This window comes from Oryctolagus cuniculus, chromosome 9, assembly GCF_964237555.1.
Source record: "Oryctolagus cuniculus chromosome 9, mOryCun1.1, whole genome shotgun sequence".
Classification (NCBI taxonomy): Eukaryota; Metazoa; Chordata; class Mammalia; order Lagomorpha; family Leporidae; genus Oryctolagus; species Oryctolagus cuniculus.
Genome location: NC_091440.1, coordinates 106341590 through 106362900, shown reverse-complemented (window position 1 = coordinate 106362900; position 21311 = coordinate 106341590). Strand labels below are relative to the sequence as shown.

Below are 21311 nucleotides of genomic sequence, written 5' to 3'. Positions count from 1 at the left end.
CAGAACTTCTGAGGGTTTCAGTTCTTGTCCTGATCCCTGTCCAGGCAGGTTGGGCCCTCCGCCTTGAGTCCAAGCTCAGTGCAGCCTGGCCCACTCCTGTGTGCCGAGAGCTGGGGTCCAGATGCTGGAGTCTTGGTTCTTCCCAGGGAGGTGGTGATGGCCCGGAGCTGGAGAGTGGGGCCGAGCCGAAGAGTCCTGGTTCCCTGGAGCTACAGCTGAGTCCTGTGTGCTCCTATAGGGTCGAGCCGAAGAGTCCTGGTTCCCTGGAGCTACAGCTGAGTCCTGTGTGCTCCTATAGGGTCGTTCCCCAGTGCTCAGTGCCCCTCACCATCTCCTTTTTCCTGAGCAAAAGATCATCTGCGCCAGTCCCGTGGTGCCTTTGCTGCGGGGCACCTGGTTTGGGCTTAACCTCTGGTGGTTCAGGGCAAGCCCCTCCCCCTGGCTGAGAGTCTGATGGGTGCCCCAGGCAGGTGTGTTCTGTCAGTGCCCTGGGGCAGGGTGGGGGGGGGGTTGCCATTTGATGGGATTCCATGGGAAAGACTCCCTAGGTAAATCATCTGCTTTGAGATATGACTTGTGCTGGGACAGGCCTACTTAAAGTGAAGCCAGCTGGTTTGGTTCAATTCTTCTGCTATTAAAGTACTTCTGTGAATTTTTCTTTATTTTACAACCCTGAAGAAAAACCCCAAGAGGAAAAGAATACAAGACTTATTCTCCCCACACTGGGCCAGAGGGAAGGCTTTATTTAATTTCTGTTTATATATTCAAGAGACAGAGAGAGACAGAACTCCCATGGTCTGGTTCACTGCCCAAATGCCTATAATGGCCAAGACTGCACTGGGGCCAAAGCTGGGAGCCAGGAATTCAGTCCAGGTCTCCTCGTGGTGGCAGGAACTCAATTTAGGCATCAGCACTTCCTCCCAGGGTCTGCATTTATAAAAATGCTGGAGTCTGGAGCCAGAGTTGGGTGTTGTTGGACCCAGGCACTTTGATGTGGGATGTGGGTGTCTTAACCACTAAGCCAAACACCTGCCCTTTATTTCTTTTTGAGGCAGCTTAGCCTGCTGCACCACAACACTGGCCCCCTTCTTTTTTGCCTTTTCCAGAATATCATGTGTGCTCAGCTTTTTAAAAGACTTATTTATTTGAGAGGCAGAGACACACAGAGAGAGGTCTTCCATTTACTGGTTCATTCCCCAAACGGCTGCAATGGCCTGAGCTGAGCCAATCCTAAGCCAGGAGCCAGGAACTTCTTCCAGGTCTCCCACATGGCTGCAGGAGCTCAAGCACTTGGGCCACCTTCCACTGCTTTCCCAGGCCATAAGCAGAGTGCTGGATTGGAATTGGGCCAGTCGGGACTCGGAGCATCCATAAGGGATGCCGGCACCGCAGGCGGAAGCTTAACCTACCACAGCACGGCTTGGCATGGCACGGCACCCGCTTCCCACCTTCTCTATTTTGCAAATGTGAGCACTGAGGTACAGAGATTGTAAGTAACTGGCTGGAGGGATGTTGTGAGTCTGTGGCAAGGCTGAGCTGGAAACCTGGTTTGCCTGCCTTCTGCAGCTCTGTTCTGAGGGGGCTGTGTGCCAGGCTGAGGCCTAGTGCCTGTTCCATCACAGCTTTGTCACTCCCTTTCTGGGCCCCAGGACAGGCAGCTGAGGGGCAGCAGGGGATGGAGGGGCACTGACACCCGCTTGCTGTGACCTGCTTCCTGGATGGGCCTGCAGACACCCACACCCCTGCTGCTTGGAAGGGGTGCCTGGGGGTAGGGTCCCAGCTCCCACCTCCTGCTGGAACCTGGGAATGTCCTCCCCCACTCTGGCAGGCTGGAGCCTGGGGCTTGTAGCCCCTTAGGAATCTTCCTCCCTCCCTGTTTCTTCTCCAGCTGCCCTGCCCACTTGACTGCCCGCCTGGCCGCCTGCAGGGGGCTCTCCACTGTTCACTCCTCTGCCCTCTGTTGCCTTTTGTTCCTCCTGCCCCCCTGCTTTCCATTGCCTCCTGCAGCCCTAGTTGCTTGCCAGCCATTGTCCCCACACAGCAAGGATCTGAGTGTGCAAAGAGCCCTTGTGTGTGCCAGCCCAGCCCACGTCTTAGAACTGAGTTGGATCCTCACTCCACAAGGAGATATTCTACCTCTTGGGTTTATCTGGGAGGACCCTGAGGCTTAGAGAGGCCCAGGCCCTGACTGCAGGGCCAAGGACTGAGTTGCTACGACATGGCACATGGCACCTCTCCCCTTCCTTCCCTGTTTCTTTTGAGCAAGCAATGCTGAAAGATTCTGGCTCTCTCTCTCTCTCTCTCTCTCTCTCTCTCTATTTATTTATTTATTGGAAAGGCAGAGTTACAGAGAGGCAGAGAGAGAGAGAGAGGTCTTCCATCTGCTGGTTCACTCCCCAAATGGCCACAATGGCCAGAGCTGTGCTGATCCGAAGCCAGGAGCCAGGAGCTTCTTCCAGGTCTCCCACGTGGGTGCAAGGTCCCAAGGACTTGGGCCATCTTCTACTGCTTTCCCAGGCCATAACAGAGAGCTGGATTGGAAATGGAGCAGCCAGGACTCAAACCGGTGTCCATATGGGATGCTGGCACTACAGGCGGAGGCTTTACCTGCTATGCCAGAGCTGACCCCACTGACTTTAGTTCCAGCGTATCCTTACCCTGGGAAGGATTGAGAAGGATCTTCATCCCCTTACCTTCTCCCTCTCACTGCCCCCCACTCCTACCCCCCCACGCCCCCCCCCCCCCCCCCCGTTCCCCTTTCCCGCCAAGCACAGGGAGATGGATGTCTTCCCACTGAAGCTGAGCGAGGGCACTGTGTGCCTCGTTTCGCTCCACCTGGGCCAGGGCTCTGCAGGACAGGTCTCCCCACTGTTCGAGAGGCGAGGGAGTGGAAGCTCTGGGCAGTTCAAGTTGCTGAAGCCACATAGCTGGCGAGAGGTGGATTTGCTCTCAGGTGCTCCAACTTGGGATCTTCTCTGAAGTATACCGTAGGTGAAGCTGTGCCTCCCTGGAGAGGGAGGGCGCCAGGACGGGAGTGACCCTGCCATTGGGACACTAGGCTTTTCTTGGTTTTGTTATTGTTGGTGGATTTTGTTTTTGTTTACTTATTTTGAAATGTAGAGAGAGACAGAGGGCGCTCCCATTTGTTCCTTGTTCTCCAAATTCCCTCAACAGCCTGGGCTGGACTTGACTGAAACCAGGAACCAGAAACTCCATCCAAGTCTTCCATGTAGGTGGGGACCCAACCACTTGAGCTGTCACCTGCTGCCTCCCAGGGTATTCATGAACAGGAAGCTGGAATCCAGAACAGAACTGGGCCTTGCACCTGTGCATTGCGGTACTGGCCCAGCTCCGGCCGTTGTAGCCATCTGGGGCATGAGCCAGCAGATGGAAGACCTCTCTCTCCATCTCTCCCTCTCTGTAACTCTGCCTCTCAAGTAAATGAATAAATCTTTATTTATTTGTTTATTTATTTTTAAAATTACAGTCTGGCTTTTATGTGCTTGAACATAGCACATTTGTGTGTGTATGTGTGTTTTAAAGATTTACGTATTTACTTCAAAGTCAAAGTTACACAGAGAAAGAAGGAGAGGCAGAGAGAGAGATATCTTCCATCTGCTGGTTCACTCCCCAACTGGTCGCAACAGCCAGAGCTGTGCCAATCCAAAGCCGGGAGCCAGGAGCTTCTTCCGGGTCTCCCACGAAGGTGCAGGGGCCCAAGGACTTGGGCCATCTTCTGCTTTCCCAGGCCATAGCAGAGAGCTGGATTGGAAGTGGAGCATCTGGGACTTGAACCGGTGCCCACATGGGATGCTGGCACTGCAGGCAGCAGCTTTACCCATTACACCACAGCACTGGCCCCTAAATAAATCTTTAAAAAAATATTTTGAAATCCATGCATTCAAGAGGTCCTCAACATTCATAGAAAATGCAGTTTACAAAAAACTATGCATGGTTTTCAAACATTTTTGCTCTAAAATAAACTTATCTCTTAGTTCCACTTACCCATGGACTTTTAAAAAGATTTATTTATTTATTTGAAAGGCAGAGCAACAGATAAGGAGAGAGAGATGTGGAGAGAGATCTTCCATCTGCTTGTTCATTCCCCAGATGGCGGCAACAGCCCAGTCTGGGCCAGGCTGAAGCGAGGAGACAGGAGCTTCTTCCAGGTCTCCCATGTAGGTGCGGTTCTGCTGCCTTCCCAGGTGCATTAGCAGGGAGCTGGATTAGAAGCAGAGCAGCTGGGACTTGAACTAACACTCTTCATATGGAATGCAGACACAATTGGCAGCTTAGCCTACAATGCCAGCCCCTCTGAATTTTTTGAAATAATTGTGTACATTTACAATGTTGTAAAGCATCACTGCCATCTGTCTTTAGAACTTTTTCATCATCCCAAACAGCCCATCAGACAGTAACTCCCCAGCTGCCTTCTTCCCAGGAAGCATTATTGTGCGTTCTGTGAGTCTGCCTATTGTAGGTATGAGTGTCTGGCTTCTTTAATTCAGCATCCTGTCCTCAAGGTTCATCCACAGGGTAGCATGTGGCAGGATTTCCTTCCTTTTGTAAGGCTGAATGACATTCCATGGCAGGTAGGTAGAGACCACGTGTTGGCTGTCTGCTCACCTGTCGATGCACACTAGTGCCTTCTGATACTTCTCTCCACCAAGTGTGGTCTTCCCACGGCCTTGAACTCCTCTTTGTTAAAATCCACCCCCTCACTCCAGGATGGTCTGACATATTATCCTCCCTAGGTGCAGTCGATTTCTTGTTTTTCGAGGTGGTTATGCCTTATAAAGTTGATGTGAACACTAATTTAGCAAATGTGAAACCATTGCTCCTAGGAGAAATAGAGGGTTAGGTTCCTGCAAACACCTGGTCACAAGATTTTTGTTAAATGATTCATTTATGACCTTGTTTTATATATGCTTCTGTTCAGAGACACATTATTTAATACATGTTGCTGATGTGTTAGCACTGGACCCCTAACACCTGGAAGAAGCTTCCCTAACAGGCATATTTTCTTTTTTAAAGATTTATCTATTCATTCAGAAAGGCAGAATCACAAATAGATAATTGGGAAATGCAGAGAGAGAGCAAGTGAGCGAGCTTCCATCTGCTGGTTCACTCCCAAAATGGCCACAATGGCCAGGCTGAAGCCAGCAGACAGGAGCTTCTTCTGGGTCTCCTATGTGGGTGCAGGACCCAAGCACTTGGGCCATTTTCCGCTGGTTTCCCAGGCCCTTAGCAGGGAGCTGGATGGGAAATGGAGCAGCCGGGACTTGAACTAGTGTCCCTGTGCGATAGTGGTGCTGCAGACAGTGGCTTTACTTGCTACACCACAGCGTGGGTCCCAACAGGCATATTTTCTACCTAAGGCACATCGCCATCTTCTTGCACATACTTGGGGGCCATTATGAATGGTGCAGTCACTAACGGAAAGCATAAATTTGAAAAATGTGGCACTTACATAGACCACAGAAAGGATAGTTGCTTATAGCACTAGAGTCCAAACAGGAAGGCAGAATGCAGCCTTGTTCAACCTTGGCTGGGAAGGGGTGTGTCTGGGCAAGTTGATTTTCTTTTGGCTGCTCACATGCATGCGTGTATCTGCAGATGACAATGAGACTGAGAGTACAGTCGGCCTCTGTGTGAGTTCTGCGTCCACAGACTCAACAGTGCTGGGTAGGAAACATTTAGAAAAAAAATGTTGCTCTGTACCGAACATGTACAGACCTTTTGGTCCTGATACCTAAACAACACAGCACAACACCTAATTACGTAGCCTTTGTATTCGGGATCACGAGTCTAGAGACATGAGGTGCACAGGAGGACGTACGTTGGCCATGCACGAGAACTGTGCCACTTTATGTAAGGGACTTGACCATCCTGGTACTGATCTCCCTGGATACTGAGGGATGATGGTGCTGGTTTTGAGGTTACACATTTTAGCAGTTAGGTGAATTTGTGGGTATAGAATCTGTGATGAGAATTGACTGTACTTGCATCACCATATGCAACTCTGAACACCACCTCCCAACACACACACACACACACACAGTGAGGGCAGGACCATGGCTCATTTGACTTTGTATCCAGTGCCTGGTATGTATGGTGTGAGCTCAGTACACAGTTTTGGAATGAATGAAGGTCACAGGGCTGCAGCACTAGTGGGGAGGAGCTAGGCATGCGCAATAGCAGGGAGAAGATCTGTTTGCCTGAGAACCTGCTCCCCGACACGTGTGGGTCACCTGCACCTCTCCTTCCTGAGAGCAAACCCTCTTCCCCTCTGTGTGGGGCAGCCAGGTGATGATCCTACCAGCGGTGACTGTAGCAGAAAAGCCCAGGACTGGGGCTGATGTGAAGCCGAGTGGTAAGATGCTTACGTCCCACACTGGGGTGCCTGGGTCTGATATCTGCCTCTAGTTCCTGACCCTGGCTGCCTGCTCATCCACACACTGGGAGGCAGCAGTGATGGCTAAGGCACTGGATTCCTGCCACCTACCTGGGAGACCCAGATTAAGCTCCAAGCCCCTGGCTTCAGCCCCAGCATAACCCTGGCCATTAAGGGCATTTGGGGAGTGAACCAACGTATGGGAGCTCTCTGTCTCTCAAATAAACAAATTTAAAAGAGAAAAGCAAAGCACAGGGCTGAGATTCAGTTCCAGCCCCAGCCGTAGCCAGCTGTGTGACATTTGGCTACATCACAGCATCTCTCCCAGCCCTGATCTCTTCCCCCAGATAGGAGGGCAGCTTTCCCATCTGTGGTTCACACAGACCTGGTACCCTGCATCTCCCTCTGGTTCCTCTCCGGAGGCTGGGGCGCAGTGGAGCCCCTGCTGAGAAAGAGACCAGAGGGTTTCTCCTGCATCCACAGCGAAGCTTCTGCAGCTTCCCTTAGCTGACCAAGCCAGAGTCTGGTACCGCACCCGTTCCTCTGCATGTCTCATTTACTTCCCTTCTGCTGGAGTCAGCACTGCCCTTCCTTGTTTGCAAAAGGGAGCATTGTGGTGGGCAAGAGGCAGCTTGCTGGGGTCTTAGGGACTTCAGAGCCCACACACTGAGCCTTACCGTTTACTAGCTTTGGGGCTTCAGCACACACTTTGCCCTGAGAAGCCGCTGCGTCTTTACCTCCAAAATGGTGTGGAAATAGCTTCCTCACAGAAGACGTAGCCAAGCGTCTGGCCCAGTGCTGGGCAGAGTGGGTGTTCCAAGCTGGAACCTTGCAGCATTAGCATCACAGTCGCTCATGGCCTTGTCCTCAGTGTCCTGGGAACCTCGCCGACCTCTAGCATCCCGTGAGTGTTGGGCTGCCGGACCCTACCTGCCCAGCACACAAGGGTGTGCACCAGGGGAGGAGGCAGTGCTGTGTGCCAGGCAGGTGCACTTCCCACTGTACCTGACTGTGCCTGAAGGGCAGGTTCTTCTCTCCTGCCCCAGATCCCCTGTCCTTCTCTCCTTCCCTCCCAGCCACAGAGTTAGAGCTAAGCATGGAAGACCAAAACCAAGCGACAGGTTGAAGCGGCACTTGTAGGGCTACATGAGTTCAGGCAAGAAGTGTCACAGGGTAGAGAGGCCTGAGTGCTCCAGGGGCCCGGGAACCCCGAAGTGGAGCCTCTGTGCCCCGTGGTGTGCCCTCTACCTTCCTCCATCCAAGCCTGGAACACTTTGTAGCACTGATGGGTTTGCACATCTCTGCCAGCCTCCTGCTCCCTTGTCAAGGCTAAGCCCCCTGGGGGTCTGGACTGGTTTCTCTGGAGTTTATCCAAGAACAGATCAGTGCTCAGGGCGTGTTTGTCCATGGACTCAGCAGAATGAAATGAGGACAGAGGCCCACCCTGAGCAGGGAGACACTGTGAATAAACTTGGGGAATCACAAGGTGATAAGAAGACCAGGGCAGCTGGAGATGAATCTGGAAGAAGGCAGGGTCTACACAAAAGACTTATTTTATTTATTTGAAAGGCAATTACAGAGAGTGAGGGAGAGAGATCAATCGATCTTCTGTCCACTGGTTTATTCCCCAAATGGCTATAACGGCCAGGGCTGGGCTAGGCCAAAGCTAGGAGCCTGGAATTCCATCTGGGTCTCCCATGTGGGTGGCAGGGACCCAAGCACTTTAGAACCATCTTCCTCTGCTTTCCCAGTGCATTAGCAGGGAGCTGGAACTGAAGTGGAGCAGCACCCATATCAGATTCAGGTGGCGGCCCAACCTGCTGCACCACAATGCCGGTCCCTCCCTTCTCTTATTTTAGGAAATGAGGTCAGGGCATCGAGGGCTCAGAGACACACCTCCACCCCCACTGTCATCCCCACCCCCATAATGAGTGGCTGCAGAGGCCTCTTTGTACTGAATTCTGCTTCTTGTCTCTTGCACAGTTGGGCCCAGTCTCCAGTCTCGTCCAGTGGGAGTGGCCAGAGATAGTGGTGGTAGGAGCCGTTTCTCTGCTCTGGAGTGTGTTGGATGGTGCAGATCCACATTTCCCCCAGTGTAGGTGTTCTGTAGCCTCAACCATGCTAGACTGGGACCAAGCATCTGGGATTCAGAGATGGGACTCCAAGCCTTGGTAACTGAGCCTCGCACATAACGTCCACCAGCCTGAAGTAGGCAATTCCTGTGCTGGGATGGAGGCAGAGGGGACCGGGTTTCTACTTTTTTTTTTTTTTTAAAGATTTACTTATGCATGCATGCAATTTATTTGAAAGGCAGAGTGACAGAGGGAGAGACCGAGAGAGAGAGAGATATCTTTCATCTGCTGGTTTATTCCCCAGATACCCACCACAGGGCCAGGGTGAAGCCAGGAGCCAGGACCTTCGATCACCAGGTCTCCCACCTGGGTGGCAGGACCCAAGTGCTTGGGACATCATCTGCTGCCTGGGAGGCACATTAGCAGGCGCTTTGATATGGGATGCAGGTGTCCTGAGCAGCCCCTCTTTGCCACAGTGCCCACCCCAGGGTTTCTGTTTTTAACCCGCTCCCACCCTGCCTCCTGTATCTACACCCCTGGGACTCAAGTATCCGGAACTGTGTGGATGGGTCTTTTGGAAGGAAACTCTGGTTTTCCTCTTCCTGCAGGCTTCTCAGTTACTGGCCTGTCTCTGGGATGCAGGAGGTTGCTGTTCCCAAGGGCCCCAGGGAGGCATTGGTGGAGAGCTTGTCCGAGCCCAAAGATTATGGCCCCTTCATCCTAAGCCCCCGGCACTCCTGGGGTTGGAGGTGGGAGGAGAACAAGAGCAGAAGGAGCGGTTTTTCTCCTTGCCATCGGGAGGCCCTGGCCCTCTCCTGGTTGCCCATATCTGGTGACACCAGGCGAGCCTCACAGACTTGGTGAGCCTGTATCCATCACTTCCAGTTTGGGGTCGTGGAGTCTGGGGAGTGGGTTACATTGGAGATGCTGTGGTGAAAGGAAACGAGTGTGGGACTGGTGCTGTGGCCCCGTGGGTGAAGCCGCCGCCTACTGCTTGTGTCCTGGCTGCTCCGCTTCTGATCCAGCTCCCTGCTAATGTGCCTGGGACAACAGCGAAAGATGGTACAAGTGCTCAGGCCCTTGAACCCACATGGGAGACCTGGGGAAAGCTCTTCGCTCCTGGCTTTGGCCTGGCACAGTCCTGGCTGTTGGGACCATTGGAGGAGTGAACCAGCAGATGGAATATGTCTCTCTCTCTAACTCTGCCTTTCAAGTAAATAAAATAGATTGTCGTCCGCTAAGGAAAGGGAATCTGCGGAGGAGGTGACTCTGCAGGGATACTGTCTGCTCCGTGAATCCCAACATGGGGTCAGGAGTGATGGGGACTGGCTCATAACCCTGTGCTCCAGTCGAGAAGACGGGTGAGCACAGCTGGGGACATGTGGCTCAGCTGTGAGCTCTGAGGCTGGGGCACAGACCATCCAGGGTCGTGGAAGGCCTCCCATGGGTGGGCTTGGTGAGTGTGAGGTTGCCCGGGTCAGGGAGAGGACTTTGGGGTATGAGGTGTGGTCTTGCCACCTTCTCAGGGCAGGCTGCTTTCACTCCCTGAGCCGTGGCTCCTCCATCTGTACCCCGGGGGTTGGGATTGCCTTCTTGTCATGAAAGTGTTTTGGTTAAGCTGATGTTGCTGGAATGGCCTAACTGAATGCTTCTGAATTCCTGATTCTTCTGAAAATGCCCCAGTAACCAGACCGTGGACCTGGGATGGATCTGCGTGGTGTCCTGCCCAGGATTGCCCTGCAGAGGCCATCTGATGGCTTTTGGGTAGGACTTGGGACAGAGCTGGAGGTATCTGGGCCAGGCCCTGAGAGCCAAGTCAGGATTATTTTTGTCCCTCTGCTCAGGGCACATGGCCTGAGCTCACCGAGGCCATCTGTGCCCGCCCCTTCCAGCACGCCCCTCGGCTGGCCCTCAGGGGTCCTTGGGGAGCACTCTGCACTTGGGGGAGGAGGAGTAGGGTCCTGCTCTAGGCCACGTTGGCATTCCCCATTCCACTCACCGTGGATGAGATCAGCAAGGCCACTCAGGGCAGCTCCATTTCAGTAACGAAACCCGTGGCCCAGGGCCTTGGGTGACCTGCTGCCCTGCTTTCCCTGGGACAGACCCAATCTTGGGGACACGGAGTGCAGGACCTCAGAAAACCTCACTCGCGGGGAGTCTGGCGTGAGGAGCCTCTGCTTCTCCCCAGGTCTAATGATCAGCTGGGCAGCCCTGGGCCTGACTTCTGTAGGGACTGGCTAGGCTCATCTTACCAGGCTGGTCTAGCTGTGCTCTGGGGCAGCTGGTGGGCTCAGGGAGGTTGGGCTGCCCTCTTCTCTGTCTCTGTCTGCTAACACCCTGGCCTCCCCATTACCCTGTGCCTGTGCTTAGTGTCAAGTCCCAGGAGGCTAGAGAGACTGATGTCAGTATTAGTTAATATTAGGTATTAGGGCTTCAGGTGTGTGTATCTCTCAGGTCTGTTGGGGACTTTACAGCTTCTATTTGAGGCATTATTTGTAGCTTAATAATAATGATGAGGACAATAAACAACTCTTAGTGGGGCGGACGTTTGCAGCAGTGAAGGTACCACTTGGAACATGTGCATTCCATGTTGGAGTGCCGGCTCAGGTTCAAATCCTGGCTCTGCTTCCGATTTCAGCTTCCTGCTGATGCACACCCTGGGAGGTTATAGCCCAAGTACCTGAACCCCTGCCACCAACATGGGAGAACAAATGGAGTTCTTGGCTCATGGCTTGAGCTTGGCCCAGCCCCAGCCATTGCGGCCATTTAGGGAGTGAAACAACATATGGCAGACCTGCCTCTCCATGTCTCTCACTTTCAGATAAAATAAAAATTAGTATAAATAGACAGTTCTCAGTGAGCTGTCAGACCCTGTAGTAGGTAACATCTGGTCTCAGTGACCATGTGGGACATATCTCTGTGTCAGATCAGTTCCCCAGCCTTCTGTGGACCCAGGCCATACCACAGGGTATTTAGAGGCCACTGGGGAAATGGAGAGGCCAGGTAGGAAGTCTGAGTGCTGATGTTCCTGGCATAGGAAGGGCCGTAGATGCCAACGAGAATAGCCCCTTAGTTCTACAGATGAGCAAAGGGAGGCTTAGGGAAGCAAAGTAATTTGTCTGTGGCCACGTGGTAGATTGTAGAACTGGAACCAATACCGGTTCTACTGTATGATTCCCATACATCCTACTTTCATTTTATAAGCTTCCAAAATAAAATTTCCAAAGGATATACATGTAACTTAAACTCTGTCTCTGGTGTGCCACAATCTAAATATTTACGAAAACTGAGCTCTGAGCAGAGAGATCATCATTACACAGAGAACATTTACCAAATATCCATTGATTTGTTTACCTGCACCATGCTGGGTGCCAAGGACTTAAAGGAAGAACTGTCCCTGGCCTCGTGGTATCTGAAGTGTGGAGGAGACTTGATGCCTGGGAGATGGGCTGGGATAAGGAAAGGCATGATTCTGTTAACTTACAAGAGGGCTCCTAATGCAGAGGTAGGATTAAGGTGTGTCCCAGAGCTAGTGCCTGAACCTTATGATTTAGGAATTAGGAGAAAAAGGTGGGTGGGGGGGCATTACAGCCAGTGAGCACTTCTGCCAGGATTGGAGAGAGCTTGGTGTGTTGGTGGGATGGTTTGGAAAATAGAGAGTGGGGTAGATGGGTAGAAGGTATGGCAGGACAGCAGGAGTCAGCTGATGAAGGGCCCTATCAAATCCTATTGTGAGCTGACACTGTGGTGTAGCAGGTAAAGCTGCCTGCAGTGCCCGCATCCCATATGGGCGCTGGTTCGAGTCCTGGCTGCTCCACTTCTGATCCAGCTCTCTGCTATGGCCTGAGAAAGCAGTGGAAGATGGCCCAAGTGCTTGGGCCCCTGCACTGTGTGGGAGAGCCAAAAGAAGCTTGTAGCTCCTGGCTTTGAATCAGCGCAGCCCCAACAGTTGCGGCCATTTGGGGAATGATCCAGCCTCCCTGCCTCTGCCTCTCTGTAACTCCGCCTTTCAAATAAGTAAATCTTAAAAAAAAAAAAAAAAAAAAAAGTCCCATTGTGGAATAATTATTTATTATTTGGTAGGCAGAGAGAGATCTTCCATCTGCTGGTTCACTCCCCAAGTGTCTGCAATGGCGGGGGCTGGACCAGGCTGAAGCCAGGAGCCTGGAATTCCATCTGGGTCTCCTGCATGTATGCTTGGGCCATGTTCTGTTGGTTTCCTTGGTGCAGTATTAGGGAGCTGGATGGGAAGCAGAAGAGCTAGGACTCAGAATTGGCAGGTGGCTTAGCCCACTGGGCCACAGTGCTGGCCTCTGTGTGGTTTTATCTTAATGAGCATGGAATGGCCATGGGAAGATTGTAAGTAGAGGAATCATGTGGTCAGATTTGTATTTTGGAGGAATCCCTCTGGCTGTAGTGAATAGAGATTATGGGAATCTGAGCAGTGCTCCTACAGTGGCCCAGGAGTGCCTTGGTGGGAGTTTGGATAAAATAGGAAAATAGGAAGACAGGAAGGAGAGGGAACTTGAAGTCACTAGGTGTTCCTTTTTTTTTTTCTTTTTTTCTTTTTTTCTTTTTTTTTTTTTTTTTTGACAGGCAGAGTGGACAGTGAGAGAGAGAGAGAGACAGAGAGAAAGGTCTTCCTTTGCCGTTGGTTCACCCTCCAATGGCCGCCGCGGCCGGTGTGTTGTGGCCGGCGCACCGCGCTGATCCGATGGCAGGAGCCAGGTACTTCTGGTCTCCCATGCGGGTGCAGGGCCCAAGCACTTGGACCATCCTCCACTGCACTCCCTGGCCACAGCAGAGAGCTGGCCTGGAAGAGGGGCAACCGGGACAGAATCCGGCGCCCCGACTGGGACTAGAACCTGGTGTGCCGGCGCCACAAGGTGGAGGATTAGCCTAGTGAGCCGCGGCGCCGGCCTCCATTTGTTTTTAGAATCAGCTTAAGTGTTGTGGAAAACCTTGAGATGTCTGTCACACAGGCATTGAATTGGAGACTTCTCTGAAGAAATTCACATTCAGCATCTGTTGAATACTGTGATACTGTTTTCCTGTCCACAGTTGCTCCATGTTTATTTAGGTGTTTCATGTCTTTGCAGGCAGTTTCAGTGTTCTCTGCAAAGATCTTTAGGTTTTGTTAGATGGATACTTTGGTTCCTTAGTGAAATATTTTTTAGAAGTGTATTATCTAATACCTTATTTCTGATCTACAAGTGTGTAATTGGTATTTTGATGGTGATATTGCTAGAAAGTCCTTTAGAAGCTTTCCTAATTTGAGTATCTTTTCTAGCTTCTGTCATCTTTTCTGCAAATAATGAGTTTTACTACTTTTTCTCCTTTAGTTCTTTTTTATTGTCCTATTGTGTTGGCCAGGATTTCTGTTACATCTTGAGTTTACGTGTTGAAAATGAGCATTCTTGAAGCCAGTGCTGTGGTGTAGTAGGTTAAGCCTCTGCCTGTAGAGGCACTGGTTCGTGTCCTGGCTACTCCTCCTACTCCTCTTTCTATCCGGCTCTCTGTGTATGGCCTGGGAAAGCAGCGGAGGATGGCTCAAGTGCTTTGGCCCCTGCACCCGTGAGGGAGACCTGGGGAAGCTCTTGGCTCCTGACTTTGGATCCATCTGGCTCTGTCTGTTGTGGCCATTTGGGGAGTGAACCAGTGGATGGAAGACCTTTCTATCTCTTCTCCCTCTCAATTAAATAAATAGTAATCTTTAAAAAGAGAGAAAGGATTCTTGGGTCCAGTGCTGTGGCGTAGTATGTTAAGCCTCTGGCTGCAGTGCTAGTATCCCATATCCAATCTAGCTCCCTGCTAATGGCCTGGGAAAGCTGTAGAAGGTGGCCCAAGTGCTTGGGCCTCTGCACCCACATGAGAGACCAGGAAGAAGTTCCTGGCTCCTGGCTTTGGATCAGCCTAGTTCTGGCCATTGAGGTCATTTGGGGAGTGAACCAGCTGATAGAAGAGCTTTCTTTTTGTCTCTCCCTCTCTGTAACTCTGCCTCTCAAGTAAATAAATAAATTTAAAAAAAAAAGTGAGCATTCTTTATCTTATTCTTGAATTTAATAGAATGCTTCTAGTGTTTCATCTGGTGTGACACTTGTGCAGGTTTTGGGGCGGTATCTTTCCTTAGGTTAAGGAAATATCCTTTTGTTTCTAGCAGTTTTCTAAGAGTTTTTGTTATGAGCAGGCCTTGAGTTTTATGAAATGTACCTTCTGAGTTTATGGTTCAAAAACACATTCTCTCTTCATGTGTGTGTGAAAGGTTCACTTTGCCAAATTAAATTAGTCACTAGTGTCCCTTTTTTAAAGCTTTATTTTTATTTATTTGAAGGTCAAGTTGCAGAGAGTTCTTACATCTGCTGGTTTACTCCCCAAATGCTTGCAACAGCTGGGACTGGGCTGAGCTAAACCCAGGAGCCAGCAGCTCCGTCCTGGTCTCCCACATAGGTGACAGGGACCCATGTACTTGTGTCACCACTTGTTGCCTTCCAGGTTGCACATTGGCAGGAAGCTGAGTCAGAAGTGGAGGCAGGACTCAAACTCAGACACTGTGATACAGGACGTGGTCAAAGGTGGCTTAACCACTGTGCCACAATGCCCAAAAGTAGTACTGTTTCTAATAGTTAAGGTTGTTTAGTTTTGCGCTCTCTCTCTCTCTCTCTCTCTCGTGCGCTTTTATTTATTTATTTATTTGAAAGGCAGAATTACAGAAAGAGAGAGAGAAGAGATCTTCCATCTGCTTGTTCACTCCCCAGTGGCTGCAGCAGCTGGTGCTGGGCCAGGCTGAACCCAAGAGCCAGGAGCTTCATCCAGGTCACCCACATGGATGCAGGGGCCCAAGGACTTGGGGGCCATCTTTTGCTGCTTTCCCAGGTACATTAGCAGACAGCTGGATTGGAAGTAGAGCAGCCAGAACCCAAACTGGGGCCCAAATGGTATGCCGGTGCTGCAAACACGGCACAACCCCTAGATTTACCTTTTTTTTTTTTTTTAAAGATTGGGGCTGGTGCTGTGGTGCAGTAGGTTAATCCTCTGCCTGAGGCGCTGGCATCCCATATGGGTGCCGGTTCTAGTCCCAGCTGCTCCTCTTCCAATCCAGCTCTCTGCTATGGCCTGGGAAAGCAGCAGAAGATGACCCAAGTCTTTTGGCCTCTGTACCCACGTGGGAGACCTGGAAGAAGCTCCTGGCTCCTGGCTTCAGGTCAGCGCAGTTCTGCCATTGCAGCCATTTGGGGAGTGAACCAGCAGATGGAAGACCTTTTTCTCTGTCTCTCCCTCTTGCTGTCTGTAACTTTATCTCTCAAATAAATAAATAAAATCTTAAAAAAAAAAGATTTACTTATTTATTTGAAAGTCAGAGTTACACAGAGAGAAAGAGAGAGAGAGAGAGAGGTCTTCCATCCGCTGGTTCACTCCCCAGTTGGCCACAATTCTAGCTATTGGTGTGAGTACCTGGAACCACGTTAAGAGAGCACCTCAGACGTTGTGTTCGGTGGACAGGAGGGACGCCGAGGCCCACAGAAGGGAAATGACTGTGTGAGCCCAGGCCTCCTGATCCTCATGGCAACTGGTTGGGGCTGTGGGCGTCCCAGGTCCACATGGCTGTGACCCCTCACCAATGCTTCCTGCCCCAGCAGGTCCAACGGGCGCTCCTCCAAGCGGAGCCTTGGAGGGCAAGGCCGGCACCATTACCTCCAACGAGTGGAGCTCTCCCAACTCCCCTGAGGGGAGCAACGTCTCTGGGGGCAGTCAGGCACTGGACAAGCCCATCGACAACGATGCTGAGGGTGTGTGGAGCCCGGACATCGAGCAGAGCTTCCAGGAGGCCCTGGCCATCTACCCGCCCTGTGGCCGGCGTAAAATCATCCTGTCGGACGAAGGCAAGATGTACGGTAAGGAGCCTCGTGGCCCAGCCCTGGAAGCAAAGCCAAGGCCCGGGGTGGGGGTGGGCTGGGCACGGGAACCTTGGGGAGGCATGGCCTCTTAGAACGTCCACCAGGTGGGCCTTGTGCTCCCCCAACTCCACAGGGATCCCAGGGATGGGGGCATCTGAGGTGAGTGGGACCCCAGGAGTAAGAAGCTGTGGTGGTGGAAAACTTGGAAAGGGGAGTAGAACAGCTCCCTAGAGCAGGCTGGGAAAATCCCACAAGCTGTCCTTCAGGCAAGGGTTTGATCTCCAGGAGTGGAGTCACACCTTGGCTGTGGAGGGTGATGAGGAAGTGGGGGCTCCTTCTGGACTGGACTCATTCCCTCCTGCGTTCACTCACTCACTCGTTCTTGCGTCAAGCCCTCTGTGTATCTGGTGTGCCGTGGCGAGGGGCTGGAGAGCCCACAGTTAGCTGGGGCAGATTGCAGTAAGCCGGACAGGGGGGTCGACCCCACTTCGCTGGTGAGGAAGCCACCTTGGGACTTGAGGCTCTTTCCAGTCCTCTGGTGGAGAAAGGGTGGATACTGATGGTGAGCGGAGGCATGAGGGTGGGATGTGCCGGGGGAGGCAGGTGTTTTGGCTGCACCGCTGTCTCGGGGTCCCCGGTCCCCAGTTGGGAAGCCATCACGTGCTTGCTGGACACTTAGGGGACAGATGATCTCAACACATACGTGTAAGAGGCAGTCAGGGAAGGCCGCGCACTGAAGGCGCTGCAGGTGTGTGGAAGGCCTTGTGGAGATGCAGAGTGTGGTGGGATCAGCACGTGTCATTTGATGGAGCACCACTGTGAGTCGGCAGCTCTGGCTGTTTACTTGTTGGGGTTTTTTTGGAGGTGGGGTAAAATGTCTACAACATAAAATGTACTCTTTTAACCATAATTTTTTAAAAAAGATTTTATTTATTTACTTGAAAGGCAGAGTTACAGAGAGGCACAGGTGGAGAGAGATAGAGAGAGATCTTCCATCTGATGGTTCACTCCCCAAATGGCTGCAGTGGCCGGAGCTGTGCCAATCAGGAGCCAGGAACTTCTTCTTGACTGGGCTCCCACATGGATGCAGAGGCCCCAGGACTTGGGCCAGTTTCTGCTACTTTCCCAACCCAGCAGAGAGCTGGATTGGAAGTGGAGCAGCTGAGACTCAAACTGGTGCCCATGTGGGATGCTGGAACTGCAGGCAGTGGCTTTTACATGCTACGCCACAGCACCAGCCCCTTAACCAGGGTTAGCCATGTTGTGGCAGAATTCCCAGCCTCTCTCAGGCTGATTTTCCATCTTGTGTGTGTACTATGTTTTGCTCACCCATTCTTCTGTTGATGAGCATTTTAATTTCATTTAGTTGTTGTAGAATATATTTCTTTTTTTTTTTTTAAAGATTTATTTATTTATTTTAAAGGCAGAATTACAGAGAGGGAGAACACAGAGAGATCTTCTATCTGCTGATTCATTCCCCAATTGGCTGCAACAGTTGGTGCTGGGCCTGCCTGAAGCTAGGAGTCTGGAACTCCATCCAGGTTTCCCACATGGGTGTCAGGGGCCCAAGGCCTTGGATGCATCTTCCTAGGTGCGTTAGCAGGGAGCTGGATCAGAAGTAGCGCAGGGCCTGGTGTTGCAGTGTAACAGGTTAAGCTGCCTCTTGAGATCCCCATATGGGTACCAGTTCAAGTTCTAGCTGCTCCACTTCTGATCTAGCTCCCTGCTAATGTGCCTGGGAGAGTAGTGGAGGATGGCTCAGTCCTTGGGCCTCTGTACCCACCTGGGAGATCTGGAAGAAGCTCCTGGCTCCTGACATTGGCCTGTCTCCTCAGTCCTGTCAAAGATCTTGTTGGGGGGTGGGGTGGGGCAGAGGTTGTGGCATAGCAGGTTGAGCCACTCACTGCCTGCGATGCCCGGATCCTATGTGAATACCAGTTGGAGTCCCAGCTACTCCACTGGCAACCCTGTTACCTGCTTGGGAAACCTGGATGGAGTTGCTCACTCCTGGCTTCAGCCTGGCCCAGCTCTGGCCAGCCCTGGCCGTTTCCACCATTTGGAGAGTGAAACAGCAGATAGAAGACTTCCTCTGTGTTTCCCTGCTTGCTTCCCTTTAATTCTGCCTTTCAAATAGATAAATAAATATTTTGTAAAAAGATCCTTCCAGGGAGGGAAGAATTAGGATCTGTGCTTGCAGATGCAGCAAAGGACTTTCAGAGAAGCCATGAGTTCATCCCTGGGTCTTTGGGGCAGGAGGTGGGGAGTGGGCAGCTCCAGCCCCCAGCTGTCCAGCCCGTGAGCCTGGTGCCACATATTACCTACCCTGAACGGCCTTGCTCCTCTCCCCTGCTCCTGCCTCTGCCTGGCCCTGGCTCAGGTAAGTCAGGCTCAGTGCAACTGGGGGGTCAGGGCACTGGGGGCTGCACTGCAGTGTCTGATGACTCACGCAGCCCCCGCAGCACCTGGCCCTGGCCCGTGGGAGGTGAGGCCCTGCCAGGATCCAAGACTGACGTCTCCTCCGCGTCTCCGCTTACCAGTGGCCCTGGGGAGCCAGGGCCGCGCCTTGCAGGCAGTGGATGGAGGGGCTGTCTGCAGAGCTGACCGTCCAGCTGGGAGGTATAGATAGCTCTGAGCTCACTCCCAGCATGTGTTGGGCCCTCCGAGGAAGGCAGTAGGGATAGGCTGCCCAGCTGACTCAGTCCTCATTCTTCTGGTTGCCTTTCTTCCCTGCCTTCTCTGGAAATCCAGCCAGCTGCCAGCATCCCCAGGAGCCCAGGTCTCCACTGCCCCAAGAGGCCAAGTGGGGCAGTCTGGTGGGCCCAGGTTGGGGCTCAGAGCAGCCTTCTGGACCTGGGGACCTGGCTGTAGCTCCTTGAGGGCAAGGATTAGGCTTGCTCCCAGCCCAGGCCGCGGCACACCAGAGTAGGACACGCTGACCAGGGCCAGGCAGACATGCAGATGACATGCAGAGCAGCATGGCAGATTAACACCTGTTATTTCTGAGCCGAGTCTCCCGCACTTGTTGGCCATGGCCCCGCCTCCAGCACGTCTCACTTTTCTGGGCCCAGGGTGCTGGCCTTCTGCTCACAACTGCCTTCATTTTCTGCCCTGTCACTGTGTGTCCCTCTCCCTGGCACTGCCAGTGGTGGTCACTCTGGTTTCCTTGGGCTAAGCTCAAGCCAGCACCATGTGCAGGCGGTGGGGTGGTGACTGCGAGTGACCTCACTTCCCATTTGCGTTCCCCTTTCCCCACAGCTCAGCACCTTCCTGTGGGTTGCTCTGGGACTTTGAGTCTTTCTTCCTCTCTGTGTCCCAGGCTTGCTGTTCTGATAGCAGACACTCAGTTCTTATTAAATGCTCCCCCTCTCTGAGCCAGGCTGGGGCTGAGGGCTGTGTGGTCCCTGTTCTGTGCAACCTCATGGTCTAAATAAGGGGACAGGCTGGAGGGAGGTGGACCAGCTGGGCAGGCCATGGTGTTGAATGCAGCTGTCTGGAAGGGGGTAGGGCTTGCAGTGGATGGAGGAGGGTGGGTGCTCTGGGCAAGGGGGAAGGCAGTGCGTGAGCTCAGGCTGGAGGCATTGCAACCGATCGGGTCAGAGTGCTGTCAACATGGAGGTTGCTTTGTCCTGAAACAAGCCGCTTGAGAAGGAAACAGGCTTCTTCCAGATCATGGTTTTGAAGGTTTATAGTCCAAGACCAGGCACTCATTCAGCCCCTGGTGAGGATGGTCCTGCTGGCAGAGTCCCCCAGTAGTGCAGAGCATCACGTGGCAAGAGGGAGCCACGTCTGTCTCTCTGAAGCCACTGGGCAGGGCTGGGAGGCATTGACACCGGCATCTCATGTCGGAGCACTGGTTGGAGTCCTGGCTGCTCTGCTTCCAATCCAGCTCCCTGCCAGTGTGCCTGGGAAAAGCAGCAGATGATGGCTCAAGTTCTGGGCCCTTGCCAGCCTTGTTGGAGGCCTGGATGGAGTTTCAGGCTACTACCTTCAGTCCCAGCTTGTTGGTGGTCCATCTGGGGAGTGAACCAGTAGATGGAAGTTTCTCTCTCTCTCTCTCTCTCTCTCTCTCTCTCTCTGTCTCCCCAACCTTGAAAGTAAATAAAAGCCACCAGGCTCCACCCTCCCAATCTAATCCCCCCTCCCGGCCCCACCTCTAAACGCTGTAAACAATTACTTTTCCAGTCTGCTACCGCCATCAATATGGGACTTTGGGTACCAAGCCTTTGACACATGGTTCTTTGGGAAACACTGAAACTGATATCCAAACCACAGTGCCTACTGTCCAAGGTGAAGGGACGTCCTGTGAATGAGTTGCACACAAGTAAGGGGCAGAGCCGGGACGAGACTCCAGCAGTGTTGGGGACTAGAGGCAGGTAGGGCTCTTCTCACTCAGGGGAAGGGACAGAGTTCCGTGAGCTCAGTGGGACGCCTGCCCCTGCGTCCTCAGCAAGGCCTTGTTCCTGGATTCTCCACTTCCCTTTGCTTTGCTATCCCATGGGTTTCCAGCTCCCTACATGCTCCCCTGTGGCCTGCACCTGACTTCCTGCTCCTGGTTCAGTCTACACTTTGCCCTGGCAGCTGCTGTGACCTGGGGCAAGTTCTTTAACCTTTCCCAGCCTCACTTTCCTCATTTAAAATTTTTCTTTCTTTCTTTGTTTTCATTTTATTTGAAAGGCAGAGAGACAGAGATTGTACAACTGCTGATTCGGTCTCATAACAATTAGGGCTGTACCAGGCGGAGACTAGAAGCCAGGAACTCTATCCAGCCTTCCCACATGGGTGGCAGGGACTGTGTCCTCAGGTGTGTGTCAGCAGGTGTGTCCTAAGGTATGTGTCAGCAAGAAGCCAGAATCAGGAGCAGAGCCAGGATTCAAACCCAGGCACTCTGATCTGGGATGTGGGCATCCCAAATGCCATCATTTTAATTTATTTTTTAGATTTATTTATTTA

General features: G+C 52.3%; 1 protein-coding gene across 3 annotated transcripts in view; it reads left to right on the top strand.

The window, feature by feature from the left end:
- Positions 1-21311, top strand: part of TEAD4 (TEA domain transcription factor 4) — an 88749-nt gene that overhangs the window by 10586 nt on the left and 56852 nt on the right. For 2 of the 3 annotated variants that reach the window (XM_070049368.1, XM_051850233.2), the window contains exon 2: positions 16104-16358. In XM_070049368.1, coding sequence (XP_069905469.1) covers positions 16352-16358 — 7 coding nt within the window. In that variant the 5' untranslated portion in view covers positions 16104-16351. Of the gene's footprint in view, positions 1-16100; positions 16359-21311 lie in introns of all 3 variants that reach the window. The other variant, XM_051850232.2, reaches the window with a different exon arrangement.